Genomic DNA, 14,421 nt, shown 5'->3' on the forward strand with positions numbered 1-14,421 from the left:
AATATTCTGAAGCAGCAGCTTGTCACGTTTCTGACTCAGTAATGCTCCTTGGTGCAGTCACTATCTGATTATTTTCTGCCTAATCGCTCGCGGCTGTCCTCAGTTCATAGATTTTTTCTTGCTGCGCACAAGGCTTGAAATGTAGCTATTTTGTACATTTTATTACCTTGTAGCAAAGATGTATTATCGCTAGTAACTTGCTTACTCTTATGGGCCGTCATTAAACATTCAGCTTTGGCCATTCATGCACTATCGGCATAATCCGTGAGTTATTGTGCGTATATAGTGTGCATATATTCAAGTGTGCTCCAATTCACTCATTCTTGATATGTTGGCAATAGAGTGGGCGTAAGTTTCCGTGCCAGTTGGAGTAGATGTGTGTAGATATTGTGTGCGAAACTTGCTATGACAGGAAGCGGTGCTGCTTGTTTTGTCATTGTTTAAAAGAGCAGTACTAACTCTTGCCGACATTTTGGGGCTGACGCCCTTTCTTCGATGGTTAGTGCTACAACTCTGGCAGATGAGTAAATTTCTGTATTGTCGAGGAAAGCTGGACATCTCAATGTGCCGGTAACACGTACGGACAGTTGCAGCAGCGGTCCGCAAACTTGACTACATAGATTCATTCCATTCCTTAATATGCCAGTTACTACTTTTGCAGCCAACTACTGTACACGTCTTCAATCTAACATGATTGGAGCACAGTGCAACAGCGAAAACTCAGTTGCATTTCCGACAGCTGATCGCACAGAAGCAAGGTAGAAGTAAGGTATTCTTGTGCTGTCGCTGAGGTGAAGTGCGGTGCGGCACGAAAGTGCCATCTCGTTTCTCTCAAATAAACTGCTCCGTGAAAAGGCACAATATAGTCCAAGTGCGATAAGTGCATTATGTGCTTTAGGTGCGAGTGAAAGTGTGTAAGGGTGAGCGAAGAAAGATGTTGGCTTCACGAGTACTGCCTTCCCGTGCGAGAAAAGGAAAAAAAAGGGGAGGGGAGCGAGCTCGCCGTAACGCGATCAAGCGCGCGCGTGAGAGGGCGGAGGTGGAGGGGGGTTAAATTGGTGCGCGTCTCGGCCATGGCTATGCATGGCTGTAAGTGTGCCTAAGTGCATACGCACCCATGCACCCTGCTTTAGAGGTACTCTGCCACGTATGCAAAGAGTGGGCGTGCCGAGATGGCATGGCACCATGTAAGCCGTCTTACCGTGCATTTAATATTGGATGCTGCATGATCTCGAGTTTTGGTGACCCGTTAGAGCGAGAGGCAGACGAAGCATTCACTCCCTGTTGCTGGCGCTTTTCCTGATAGTGTCGTCCTAGTGCAGGCGACGCTATCAGCCGCGGGGGCGAAGTGCACGTGAAAGCACGGCTGGCTTTGCTTATCATACCACCAAGAAGATATAGTCGTTGTACATGCCATGAAACTATCATTCACTGCCTACTCCCAAATTTTTTAAATGGAATTGTTTTCTCATTCAAACTTGCTTTTTTTGATTGTCCAATAATTTGGAAAATTCTGCAGCCCCTTTCTGTGTAAGAAAAATTGATCGGCAACTGTACTTATTTGCATAAAAGTTCAAATTTCCATAGAATGAAATTTTGATATAACAAAGCAAATTGCCGATTTACCGACTTCATTATATTGAGGTTTAACTGTACACGTAGTATTCTACGCACCCTACACTATTTTTCCCCATAGTCCCCATACTGGTTTAGACATCTGCCCAATTGCAGCACTTAAATCGAGATGCCCTGTGCCATGTTGTCGTCAGTCAGCGATGCAAGCAGCTTCCCCAAACGCTCATTATCATGCAAGCCTTCAAGGCCTTTTGTGAACTTACAACACAACCACCTCACACTTCTCAAAGCGAGACACCTTATCCCATACATGGACTGTATTTCCCTGTGGATTTCGTCCATTGCTCTATAGAAAAGAAATTACACTCTGTTGCTCATGCGACGTGGACGTGTGAAGTACAACCTCCCATCTTCAACAACTGAGAGCAGCGCCGAGCAGCAAAGCAACCAGGAGATAAGGCCAGGTCGGTCCGAGAAAGGCCCACCCCTGGGAATGGATATGTTGACTTCGCATTGAAAGTCTTAATTCGGCAAAAAAAAAAGGGGGGGGGGGGAGGCAAAGACTGATTCGCTCTCGTACATACAGAGCCTATTTATGTTACTACTTGCTACTTGGCATTTATTGTCATAAAATTAAAACATTGGGTACTGTAACAATGCATAATTTACCAAGAAAGCAACAACCAGAAGTGCCAGAATGGCCAGAAAATTCTGGGTTCTGTGTTACTTCCAGAAAGCACTAATGATAGCTTTTTTTCTTTACTCTATGCCCCTCCTCTCCATTGTTTCAGTATAAAAAATTTTAAATTTTGCACGCTTCATATGACACATCCACTGGCACTTCAAACATTAATTTAAAATGTTGAAAAGCCTCATCTGCACCTATGATATCACAAACAAAGTTTTTTAGGCTGCCTAAAGTTTTGCAGCAGTTGGCTTTTAATTATACCCAAGAGTTTGCAGGGCAACTGGAGTACTTCTCTCATTGCGCCAATGTCCATGCTTTATGTTTAAAATAATGAAGAGCACACAGTGACAATGAAAAAGATGCATTACCAAAGTGGAGACTTCTATGATAGCTATTTGATAGCTGTGGTAGCCATGCACACACACACACACACAGGAAAAACAACTCAGCAACATTGCCAAAACAAACAATAGCAATAACAGTGTCAATCTACCAATTTACTTGGTTGCCAACTCACATCCTCTGATTCATCATCTGTCTGCTGTTGGGCATTATCCGGCTCGTCGGTAAATTCGTCGCCACGTTCATCATCCCCACTTTTGCAACCTTCATCACTTTCTTCTCCACTGCTGACGTCACCTTCATCGGCACTCTCCTCCAACTCTGATGAATCCTCATCATCACTGCCCAAGTCTGAGTACACACTTGAGTCAGAGTCATCACTTTCACGCTCCTTGAAGGAAAAGAAAAGTCATCTTTTGAAAACAGAATTATGACATAAACCTGTTGAGATTGTTTCTATCCACTGTAGGGCATGTACCCAACAGTACCGGGATATTGTATTGATTCTATTCCAATGCTGTAACTTTCACTCTATGTCAGTGCTTCTTCTAAGTTGTCACCGGGATCAGCTGGCCTTGGATGATAACATAGGAACAGAATTGAGCAAAAGGAATTCTTACACTATACCAGCCCAGTAGTCACCACAAAACAAAAACTTCGACTGTAACTGCCCATCACATGTGGTCATCAAAGCAGGCAATGACAGCTGAGAGCCTGGGACAATACAACAGCCTACGGAAGCTAGATCTCTTTGCCATTGATCATAAATACTGAATGCTTCAAAATACTGAAGTCGGTATATATGTACAGCAAGTGTTTTACCCTATATATGATTTCCTGGTGGCAGTGGAGCTTTAGAGTGCAGTCAACTTACAGAACATCGGAAAAGACCTATTTGCAAAATTGCTCGAAAGTCAGCTGCACTAAAAAGCTGCTTTCCAACCAAGACCTACTTTTAAAATTATTTAAGAACAAGAGAAGAATGATTTCTGACCCTGAAAGCTTGATATCCCATTTTGTAAGTTAGATCTAAGGGTTTCTGCTGCTTGGCAAGATGGAGGAGCGGCTGCTGATTAGGCCTTGGTACGGCCCTTGTACCTAAAGCAAGTGGCAGAAAGTGAAGTTGCATGCAGTAGAAACCAGAAAAAGGCAGCTGGATTAAGCATGAAGTGCACAAGCTGAAATCTACCTTGCATAAATATTACAGCAAAACTGAATCATCATAGCCAGTTTTTCCATCTGAGATTAGAGAGAGAAGAGAGGAAAGGCAGGGAGGTTACACAGATGAGAATTTCCAATTTGCTACCCTGAAATGGGATGGGGGAAATAGCAGTTGAAAAGAGGGCAGAGAGAGAGAAAGAGATAAAAGAAAAGACCAGGAAGAGCATTTCCATTTGATGTGTTCACATAGGCTGGTGGATAGCGAGAAGTGCAGTAGAGCTTGCACAGCCTTCTGATGCAATAACTCCTTTCAATGCTGTAGAACTCTTTCTTCCGACAGAGGCTCATATGGTACTAAGTTTAATAATGCCTAGGGACAACAGTTGTATAATAAATGAGGCTCATAGACATGGCCATTGCCCCAAATTCAAAGGAGCTGAGCATAGCATCCATTCCAACAATACTTTTCATTTCACTGGGAAGAACAGGTTCATGGAGTTGCATAGTATTTCCAATTTTGCTTTAAAAAAGGAAAAAGAACCATAAGAATGCAAGGCACTTGCTACATGACACTACAGCACTTCCCCCTCGCGCTTTCAGCTTAGGAATGAAAGTAGCACGTGGATAAGTTTTTCTGCTGAAAAACAGCTTTGTTTGGCAGCTAACATTAAAATTTTGCGATAGTTGTTCCCTGCCATAACCGTCAGCCAATGTGTCCAAGCCATATAAATAGTCAACAATCTTTAAATTAAGGTGCTGGTTTCCATACTTGCAGGTCAGGCACTGCAAGTGCCAACAGCAAAACGTCTCCACACATTAAAAACTTTGTATGGTACATCCGGACAAACGTATCTAATACGGGTGTGACATGCGCACTTTCGCTCGTGATCGAATTTGTCGACCGCGATTGGCTGATTTGCGCAAGCTGCGGGAGGGAGCCAATCATGGTCAAGAACTTCGATCCGGATCGGGCTCGATCGCGATCGAAAGTGGCTGTGTAGCGCCGATATAATATCAAGTGCAACGCAAGCGCACGTTCTCGCTTCTGGAGCTATTGCTATCGGTGTGAAGGTTAAAAAAGCGTCATGCAGCCAAGAGTTAACCACCTTCGACTTTTGCCACACCACGTTAAAAAAAAAAAAGAAGCTTCAACACGACGGTTTATAGGATTCGATGAAGTGTTTGGAGACGTGCAGCAGCATTGCCAGTGCACGCGCATTCGATCGGCTCTTTACATGTGGCTCTTTACATCTTTACGGCTCTTCCAATACATTAGCATTTCAATTAGTATCTGCTGCGAAGATTACGCTTTCCATTTCGTCTACATTGTGTTTTAACGTTCGAAGTGACAAAGACTATGCACTACCATGCTTTGTACAAGACCTGCATGATCTCACACGTCAAATATCGGGGACTACCTGGGGGTTTTTCATGTCTGTTTCTTGGCTTTTGTCAGTTTCTTGTGAACGAGACTTGGCAGACACCTTAGGAGTTGATCGCTTAGCAGTCATCACGTTGCCACCTTATTAAACGCACGCGACACACGTGCACAGATTTGAGTTCACTACAAGCACGCGTGAATCGAGGAGGCAATGCGTGATGCGTGCACACGCGCGACCACGGACACACGCCGCTAATTATGATGATGATGACAACGGCATGTTGCTGACGCTCCGGCTCTGCGTCGCGTTCGCCGTGGCCGCGTCTCAGTCTGCTTATCATTTGTATGCTGTGTGGTGTCCGTAACACGATAAACAAATCACAAACAAGTCGTTATTACAGTTATATTACAGCTCACTATTTCAGTAAAATGGTGACTACACAGATGACAGCTCTTAGACCTCCCAAAGTATTAAAAAGTAAGTGCCAAAAATACTAAATAAAAAAAGGTAAAAGAGCAACAGTATATCAGTTACCTATAAGTAACATTTTGTTATATTTCATAAACACTTTTTATGTTGTTTTACTATCTGTTAACTTTTGCTGACATAATCTGCGAAGTCGATCCAATCCAAATAGACGACGCTAGGCACGAACTGCATATTTCTGTACACAAAAACTTGAAAATCGACGCGGTGCAGCCTTGATGTGAGCGGCTTTCCTAACTACAGTGTTCTGCTTATCACTTTTCCTGGGTATGATTGGTATGTTTAATTGTCGATAAAATCTGCGTAGCACGGCAGGTGTAACTTGACGAAACAGGAGGAGGAAGCGTCTCGTTTGAATCTGCGCGCTGATCGCTTTCGTGATGCGCGGTCGTCTGCTGCACCCGCGTCAACAGTTAAATAATTTCGTCGCTCTGCAGCTAGACCATGCTATTGCATTAGATGTTCACCGAATTGTGTTTGATCTTTTAGCGTGCTGCCGTAAATCATCTGGATGAGACCTACGAGTTCAACGATTAAAGCTTGCGGCGCATCGACAGATGGGTACGTACAGCATGCCGACGTCGGCGGCTCTTGCACCTCTTCTTATACTGTTCACTTGCGTTTTCTGTTAAAGGTATAGAAATAGAAAATACAAGCGAGTTTTTCAGCCGGCTTACGTGACAGCGGCGTTTGACAGGGGGCCTGCTGGATCGAGTGATAAATTATTCGAGCCGTATTGCGAATCTATCATCGCTCGAGCAGGTGGCTTGCTTTATTGAATTCGCCTCAACGGTTGCGTGCGCTAGGAAAATATGGTGTTCAAAAGATGATAACGGCATTCCGATCAATGATCGCATTGTGTGCTAGGTAAAAATAGCGTTTTCCACCGCCTGCAGGGTCCGTGCGACTGGATGGAGAGGCTTTCGGCCGGCGCTCATTGGAATATGACTATCTACAACTACGAGATGAGAATGTGCACCTCAAGAAACACGCCAGAGAGCAAGAGGAAAAGGCTAAAAAGTGAGAGCGTTCGTTTTTCGAACGTGCACTACCGTTTGACTGCGAACATATTTTCGAATTAATCGTTGGATCTGAAGTAGTTCACTCTAACAACGTATTTATTTGCGTTATTACCCATTATTTTAATTCCAAAGGTTGGCCACTCGGCTGTCAAGAGTTATTAATGAAAAGATCAAACAAGGTGCCACAACCAGTGAGCTGGGTAAGTTTACCTGGACGGCATTTGAAGTAAAAGCATCTTTGAATGACGACGTCCGTGTTTTACAGCTCTTTCGCCTAGCTGTAGTTCGTAGGATATATATATAAACTGTTTTTATTTTACATTAGCTTTAATTCCAACAGTTACGTCCACGTGTGTTTGGACGCATGTCCAAAGTTTTGCATGTACTTGCTAAAAATAAGTAATGCACACCAAGAGGACTTGTAACATTTACAAATATATATATATCTCTCAGTTGTTAGAATCTGCATTGATGTTAGATGAAAATCACCTAAGTTTGTGGTTTCATTTCACCTCCTTTCCAGGCTGCAATTTTGCTACTGTCTTCTGTTCTTGCTACTGTTTCTTTCTATTTAATTACAAAAATATCTTTATTGGCAGTACAGATCATAACTGCATATTGCAGAGATTTGTATTTTGGTTCTTTATAAACAGCACTTATATTTTTGTGCGAGATGATTGCATAAATGCAGCAAAGTCAGTGATAAAAGGAAATAAAATTTAATAAAATAAAGAATAATAAAGTGTTCCTAATGTCTGCATGTAATCTCTACATGTAGATGCCTTAAGTAGCTGCAGGCTTAGGAACATTATACTTTTGCCAGCAGAGACCAAAAGACTTGTACACTAATAAGTGCAGTGCATGTGGCTCAGTCACCACTAGGAGATTCACTCTTGAAAGGAATAGCATTATTGCCATCATTGGAAGATTTGGTTTACTGAAAAGAGTAGCTAAGGAGTTTGTCTTTGTTGTGAGGCCCTTCACTTCAAGGCATGAGCCTTGAAGTGAAGGGCCTTTTTCAAGCCCACATACCTGTATTTGAAAACCATACTACTCTGGTCTGGGAGCTCTCTGGTAAAAAGCAATCGTTGCTGTCACACGTATTGTACTTGGAGTATTTAGACTGGCAGTTATAAACATTGTCATTTGCTAACTGTGTTATGAGAGGGTCAGTAAAAGCGTGGCGACAAACTGTTTTGTTTGCATGCGTACATCATAAATGCACTAGCTGTAGGCAGCTTGAACAATCACGTTCAATTGGTGGCCATGCTCTTTGTAAGACAGGAAACTAAGACTGCCATTTTGCTGACATGTGCAAGAGTCATGTACAGCCTTTGTTAAAAGCTTCAAATATGGCCACACTGCACATGACCGAAACTGTCGACATACCATAGCTTTTGTTTAAATTTCACAGCTTCAGAGCTCAGACTATAAAGAGCGATAGTGCTCCTCACTCTCCTGGGCTTCAGAGAAGGGAGCCAAAAGTACGTAGAGAGACACTTCAGAGGGACAGGTGACAGTTTTTGTAGCTTGCACAGTGACACAAAACTTTTGGCAAAGACTGTACCTGCTTCTGCTCCCTTTAGCTTGTAGCAGCACTTGGAAGATGAGCAGTTTGTTGCATTAAAACCTTCCACTGCCACAGTTAGCAGTTTCTGCTTATTCTTTCCATACAGTGAGCTGCATAGGCTTTATACAAAAGCGATTAAAGGATGTGGTGGAATCATCGCTTTGCATATTTATAACCATCATGAATCTAACAGTTTCTTTTTCTGCAATCAACACGGTTTCAGAAAAGGATTTTCGTGCAAGACACAGCTACTTGATTTACAACAGATATCCACCTTAACATGAATCACTACTTACAGACTGACTGCTTATTCCTTAACTTTTCCAAAGCGTTTGATCGTGTTGCACGTTGCTGTCTCATATCGAAATTATGTGCATTAAAATTAGACTCCTGTACGTTGTCATGGCTACATAACTTTCTATCTAATCGAGAGCAATTTACCTCTGTTAATGACTTCACTTCCCCCAAATCTAACGTTACTTCTGGTATGCCACAAGGAAGCGTGCTTGGGCTTCTTCTGTTTCTAATCTATATAAATGATCTGCCTAACAATACATCATCTTGCATACGGATATTTGCTGATGATTGCATAATCTACCATCCGGTAACCAATAGTGATGATCGTATAGCGTTCCAATGAGAACTACAGATAGTGAACCAGTGGTGTACAGGGTGGTCCTTTATGAAAGGGAACACGCGGGCACGTGGCCCGTGCTCTGCGGAGGACGCTTAGAGCGCCAGCAAGTGGCAGCAAGGTGAAGCAAGTCTTCTTGTGGCGTTATCTGTTGGCTGCCAGAATAACCAGGCATGGCCGTTAGGCAAGTGCCTGCTAGAATTAGCTGGAACGCCCCTCTCCCCCCTCTTCGCATGACTGTTGCGCAAGGAGCGGGGCCTGCAGTGCAATGCCTGCTGCTAGCAAGCCGCGTTGTATACGCAAGTGCACTAGAAACGTGCAAGCGTCAACATACACCCAGTAGTTATTAGGTTCTCCTGGCGTACCTATATTAATGCGTGAGCATTTTAGGGCTTCTTTCCTCGGAACTTTGTTCATCCATTTGTCCATTTTTCTGTCTTTAAAGCGTGACGCAATGCACTGCATGCGTAGGTGTACATGAGGTCCTACGGATTTGTATGTGAGAATGCCTTATGACTACGTATGACTAATGAGATTTGTGATTTTGACTATACATAGTCTAATGAGATTTGTGATTTTGACTATACATAGTGAGTACTGAGAGGTATAAGTGTAAGTAAGGTTAATAAAAACTAATAAGAGTAGTTATGATAAAATTAGTTAAGTGTAACAGCAATTAATTGAGGGTAATTAGGAATATTGAGGCTAATTAAAATAAATTTATGTTAAATTATTATACTAATCAAAAGTTACTAAGGTTCAATCAATGGAGCCTAATCAATAATTAAGGTTACCTTGAGATTAGTTAGACCTAATTAAGTAATCTTAATGATTAATTACAGATATAAACGTCCTTGTCATAACCTTAAGTAAGGTTAATTAATTAAGTAATTAAGCAAACAGCCATTATAGAAATAACTAAGTCTGAATAATAAATAACAAAATTAAGTTTATTTACCTAAGCTAAAGTTTCACTTGAGTGCACTTCTAAACTGCCCCGAATCAGGTTAGGTTTATTCACGCTATGGGGGGAAGGGGTAGCCAGGGCTGCGAACTGCAAAAAAGTATGCAGAAACTCTACTGGAGTTGTGAAAGTGTGCATAAGCCTACCCCCAAATTTAAATTGGTCCAACCCCATATTTCAACTTGTCCCACTACCAAATTTGAGTTGGCCCACGCTCAAACTTCAAGTTGGCCCACCACTAAGGAAAATAGTAGAGGCTTATCACATTAGAAAAGAAGGAGATAAATGTGTAAGCACTCCCTCTCTTGCCTTGTCGGGAAAAGAAATAGCATTTTTTGGATGAATGGTTATGGTGTTGGTGATTGCAGATGCTTTTGCGACTGGGTGTGCGCATGCCTATGCTGAATAAGGTATAAATGGCTGGTGAATTTCAAATAAACTTCCAGTTGGCAGTCAGCGCTTGTCTGTGGTATTTGTTTCCTTGTGTCCTTGTTTTATTTGCGCTGTTTAACCTCAGTTCCAAATTTCTCCAAGTTCCAAGTTGGCCCACCCCCAAAATTTATGTTGGCCTACACCAAAATTTCAACTTGGCCCACTACCAGATTTAAATTGGCCCACCCACAAATTTAAAGTTGGCCCATCTCTAAATTACCAGTTGGCCCACCCCCAAATTTTAAGTTGGCCCATGGCGCATACCGAAATTTAAATTGGCCCACTCCCAAATTTATGTTAACCTACACCTAAATTTCAACTTGGCCCACTACCAGATTTAAATTGGCCCATCTCCAAATTACCAGTTGGCCCACCCCCAAATTTTAAGTTGGCCCATGGCGCATACCGAAATTTAAATTGGCCCACTCCCAAATTTATGTTGGCCTACACCCAAATTTCAAGTTGGCCCACTCCTGCTATAGGTTTCCCCATGAATTTTCTGTGACCCTCTGTGTCCGGTGTTGTTCTCTGTAATCTATATTTTTTCAATTGTTCCTCATCACCTATAAAGCTACCAATCATCTACATTTACACTATTATAATGATTAAATGTCGTAATGTCGCACATTACGCATTTTTGGGCAAATACGAGGCATTACACTTTTTGCTGGTGGACAGATCTTGCTGCTGTCCTCGCCAAAGAATGCTTACGCATTAAAATATGCTGGGAGTGCCTATTAACTAGCGGGCAAATGTTGGTCCTTCCACGTTTCCAATGTGCTAGCATACCAAGTGCGGTTTTATACCAGCAGACGCTGCATTGCAGGCCCCGTCTGTTGCCTATCCACTTGGCGTGGGAGGCAGTCCACAGCTGCTTGCCTATCAGCCATGTCTGCTTAGTCTGGCCACCAACAGATGGCGCTACAAGCAGATGTGCTTCCCCTTGCTGCCTGTTTCTGCTGCTCTAAGCAGCCTCTGCAGAGCACAGGCCACGCGCTCACGTGTTCCCTTTCATAAAGGACCACCCTGTACTACATGGCTCATGAAACTAAATGTATCAAAATATAAAACAATGTATTTCACCTATAAATCTGTTAATTTACAGTTCACCTACCACATTAACAATAGTATTATATCCCCGACTGCACAATATGAGTATCTTGGTGTGGAGCTTACACCTAACCTATCATGGTCTGAGCACATTACGTGTGTCTCTGCCAATGTCCAAATCATTAGGTTTTTTGCACCGGAACTTGCGCAGTGTTCTATTTGCCTTGCGTAAAATGGCTTACTTTTAATGTTTGTGCAACCCCAGCTTGAGTATGCGTCTCCCATTTGGTCTCCACACCAGCAATGCTTAATTGAAGCGTTGGAAATCATTCAGAATAGGGCAAGTCGTTTCATTACTTTTAATTACAGTGCCCAGTCTAGCATAATGCAGATCAAAGCCGAACTATCGTTGGAGTCGTTGAGTACTCACCGTGATATTGCATTGCTGTCATTATTCCATAAATTCATTCTCTCTGACGGATTATCCCTACCATGCTTGAAACACCACATCTTCACATCGCGCAGATTGCACAATAATTTCAGCAATGTCCACGTATGTGGAGTGACACAAGCAGTTAACTTTTCAACACTGCCTCGTGCTATCCGTCTCTAGAACAGCCTTCTGCATAGCATTGCTTCACTCAGAAATCATGATGCCTTTTGCAATAATTTAGTCAAACGTATTGCTCCACACTGTGTGTAGGTTTGAGTTAGTACATGGGTACTTATCAATCCCGTTACATTTACGTTTTCAATACATTGGCATGCATTATGCCACGTGTTTGTTTTCTGTATTTTTTTTTTCAACGTTTCGCAGTGTATAACTTCTCAGCGCAAATTATCTTGCTGCTTTTATGTAATACTTCTTGCTGTTCTTGCTGTTTTTATGCAATGCTTATCTGTTCTGTCCTTTTCTTTGTTTCTTTCTTTTTTTTACATCTTTCTGTACATATGTAAACTTCATCATTTTATGATAACATTTGAATCCCTTTATGCAACGATATCTTTTTACTGATTGTATCTTGTCGTAAACTGTGCCATATGCCCCCCTCACGCTATGCCTCTTCGTAGGCCTGTGAGGTCTTCCTAAATATATAAATGAATTAATGTCCACACAATGGCGCTCCCCGTTGAACTAAATGGCAGTGAGTAACATAATAGTTAGAAAATACTCCCCCTCCGTCCCTTCCTTAACAGGCCCCCGGCGTCAGATGGTAGAAATGGAGGGGAAAGTAGAAGACCTGGACAACAAGGTTAGGATTCTTGAGAAACAAAACATGCAGCTAAAGGGCAAGGTAAGTCTTATTTCCTTGTGGTACATAATGGTGACGCACATACATTGTTTATCTTTTTAGAGTGCAGCTCTTAGGTGCCCGTTCCAGCAGCAAGCAGCGGCGTTCCCGCCGTAACTCAACAAACGAGCAGAGCAAAAGATAAGAGCAAGTGCGGCACGCAGTGGGGGCTGAAAAAAAAACAAAGCGGCGAGAGAGAATAGGCGCGAGGAGGAAATTGGAGAGGAGGGTGAAGCAGAACCATGAAGCAGAGAGCGGAGCAGGGTATGGCGAAAATGCGAGAAGAAAAGTGCAGCGTGGCAATGGTGGCTACGAGATGGGGCCAGAGTAGCGTGCGTCGTCTCAGAGGTTTGTTGGCGGTGACTTCTGTAAATGGCGCCCATGCATCACCCATGCACTGGCTCTCGCAATCTCCAGGAGGCAGTGGCACCACACTTCGCTCCATTTGCAACGTGCTGCACAGACCAATTGTCCATGCCAGCCAATATATCGCGAAATGAAAACGCGTATAGAGTTGCACTCGGATTTCACATTAGGGAGTGTCGTAACCATCAGTGAATTTATTTTAAACCGTTTTCCACTGTCTAACCACTCTTACAAAGTTATTGCTCGGCACAAGGCACACCTACATGCATCCGAAATTTCCAAAGTGTTGTCGCTGATTCTATAGCGAAAGAGTCTTATCTAATCAGACTGCACGCACAACACGAATGGTAGTGTACATTCTCGAATATATGCAAGCACCAGCAATTATGCTAGAATCTACAATGAGTTATGTACAAATCAACGCCGCATTTGTCCTGTAGATAATATTTTGATGACTCGACGGCTGTGCTCACCGCTGTTATTCTGTGTTGAGTGTTGCTTGTTTTGCTGGGCACAAGTTCACCCAATGAAGAGTTCAATTTTTAACTAGCGCTATTGGCAATTCTATTCTTCACTGTCACTACAACGTGATAAAAGTAACCCTGTTGTGTTCTTTTTTAGCAGAATCAGAACTTATTATTGGAAGTTGGGTCACATTACAAGTATTTAGTATACAGAAGGAAGTCCCATAGTCAAAGACTTTATTAGGACCTCCTTTTGTGGAAAAATGGCTGCGACCAACTGTTGAGGTCCTGATGAAGATAAATCTCCTCTTCAAAACGTTTGCTTCAGCATGAGGCTTCACTTGTTCACCCATTGTTGGAACATTTCAAGTCTCCATCTTGACCCTTTGTCTTGCCTATTATCAAATTTTATTATATTGCATGTGTCATGTACTTTATTGTCAACTGTCTGCAAGCCTGTACACTTGTGTGCTCCGTCCTGCTCTGGCAGAATTTTCAAATAAGCCTCGTTTGTCTTTTGTGTTTTCTGTCCCTAGAATTCTGTACAGCTACCATTTGGGGGATTGGCTTTCATAATTGATTTTCACATTAATATAACCTAACCGAGTTCATCAGCTTCATAGTTTTTATGAATAGAATGACTGAAGCTTACAGTAATAGGCTCCAAAACTTTTTGGACAGTTATGGGAGGGTTAAGGTGTAACACTAAAACAGTTTAACCTCATTATAACAAAGTTGCATCTTACATGAAAATAGCTTCATTATATTTCATATTCATTATAAGCATATATTTGTGGCATGCTGATATTGGCGAGAAATGTGTTGGATTTACTTCGTTAGTATAGCTGATAATCTGTTATATCAAAGTTTGACTGTATATGGTTGCCCAACTTTAAAAAAAGAAGGAAAATGAGACACTGTGTGTCTAGCATAGAATTAGTGCAAATGGATGGCGTTCAGAAGATGTTAACTTATATCAGTTTATGTATAGGA

General features: G+C 42.3%; 1 protein-coding gene across 1 annotated transcript in view; it reads right to left on the reverse strand.

Moving 5' to 3' along the window:
• The window catches only part of LOC135916558 (ribosome biogenesis protein bop1-A), an 86,250-nt gene extending 80,832 nt beyond the window's left edge, over nt 1-5,418 (reverse strand). The window contains exons 1-2 of the mRNA XM_065449981.1: nt 5,185-5,418; nt 2,781-2,996 (exon numbers count right to left, since the gene is read on the reverse strand). Coding sequence (XP_065306053.1) covers nt 2,781-2,996; nt 5,185-5,277 — 309 coding nt within the window. The 5' untranslated portion in view covers nt 5,278-5,418. The remainder of the gene's footprint in view (nt 1-2,780; nt 2,997-5,184) is intronic.
• Between the last annotated feature and the right edge of the window lie 9,003 nt (nt 5,419-14,421).

The sequence above is a fragment of the Dermacentor albipictus genome, chromosome 1, assembly GCF_038994185.2.
Source record: "Dermacentor albipictus isolate Rhodes 1998 colony chromosome 1, USDA_Dalb.pri_finalv2, whole genome shotgun sequence".
Taxonomy (NCBI): Eukaryota; Metazoa; Arthropoda; class Arachnida; order Ixodida; family Ixodidae; genus Dermacentor; species Dermacentor albipictus.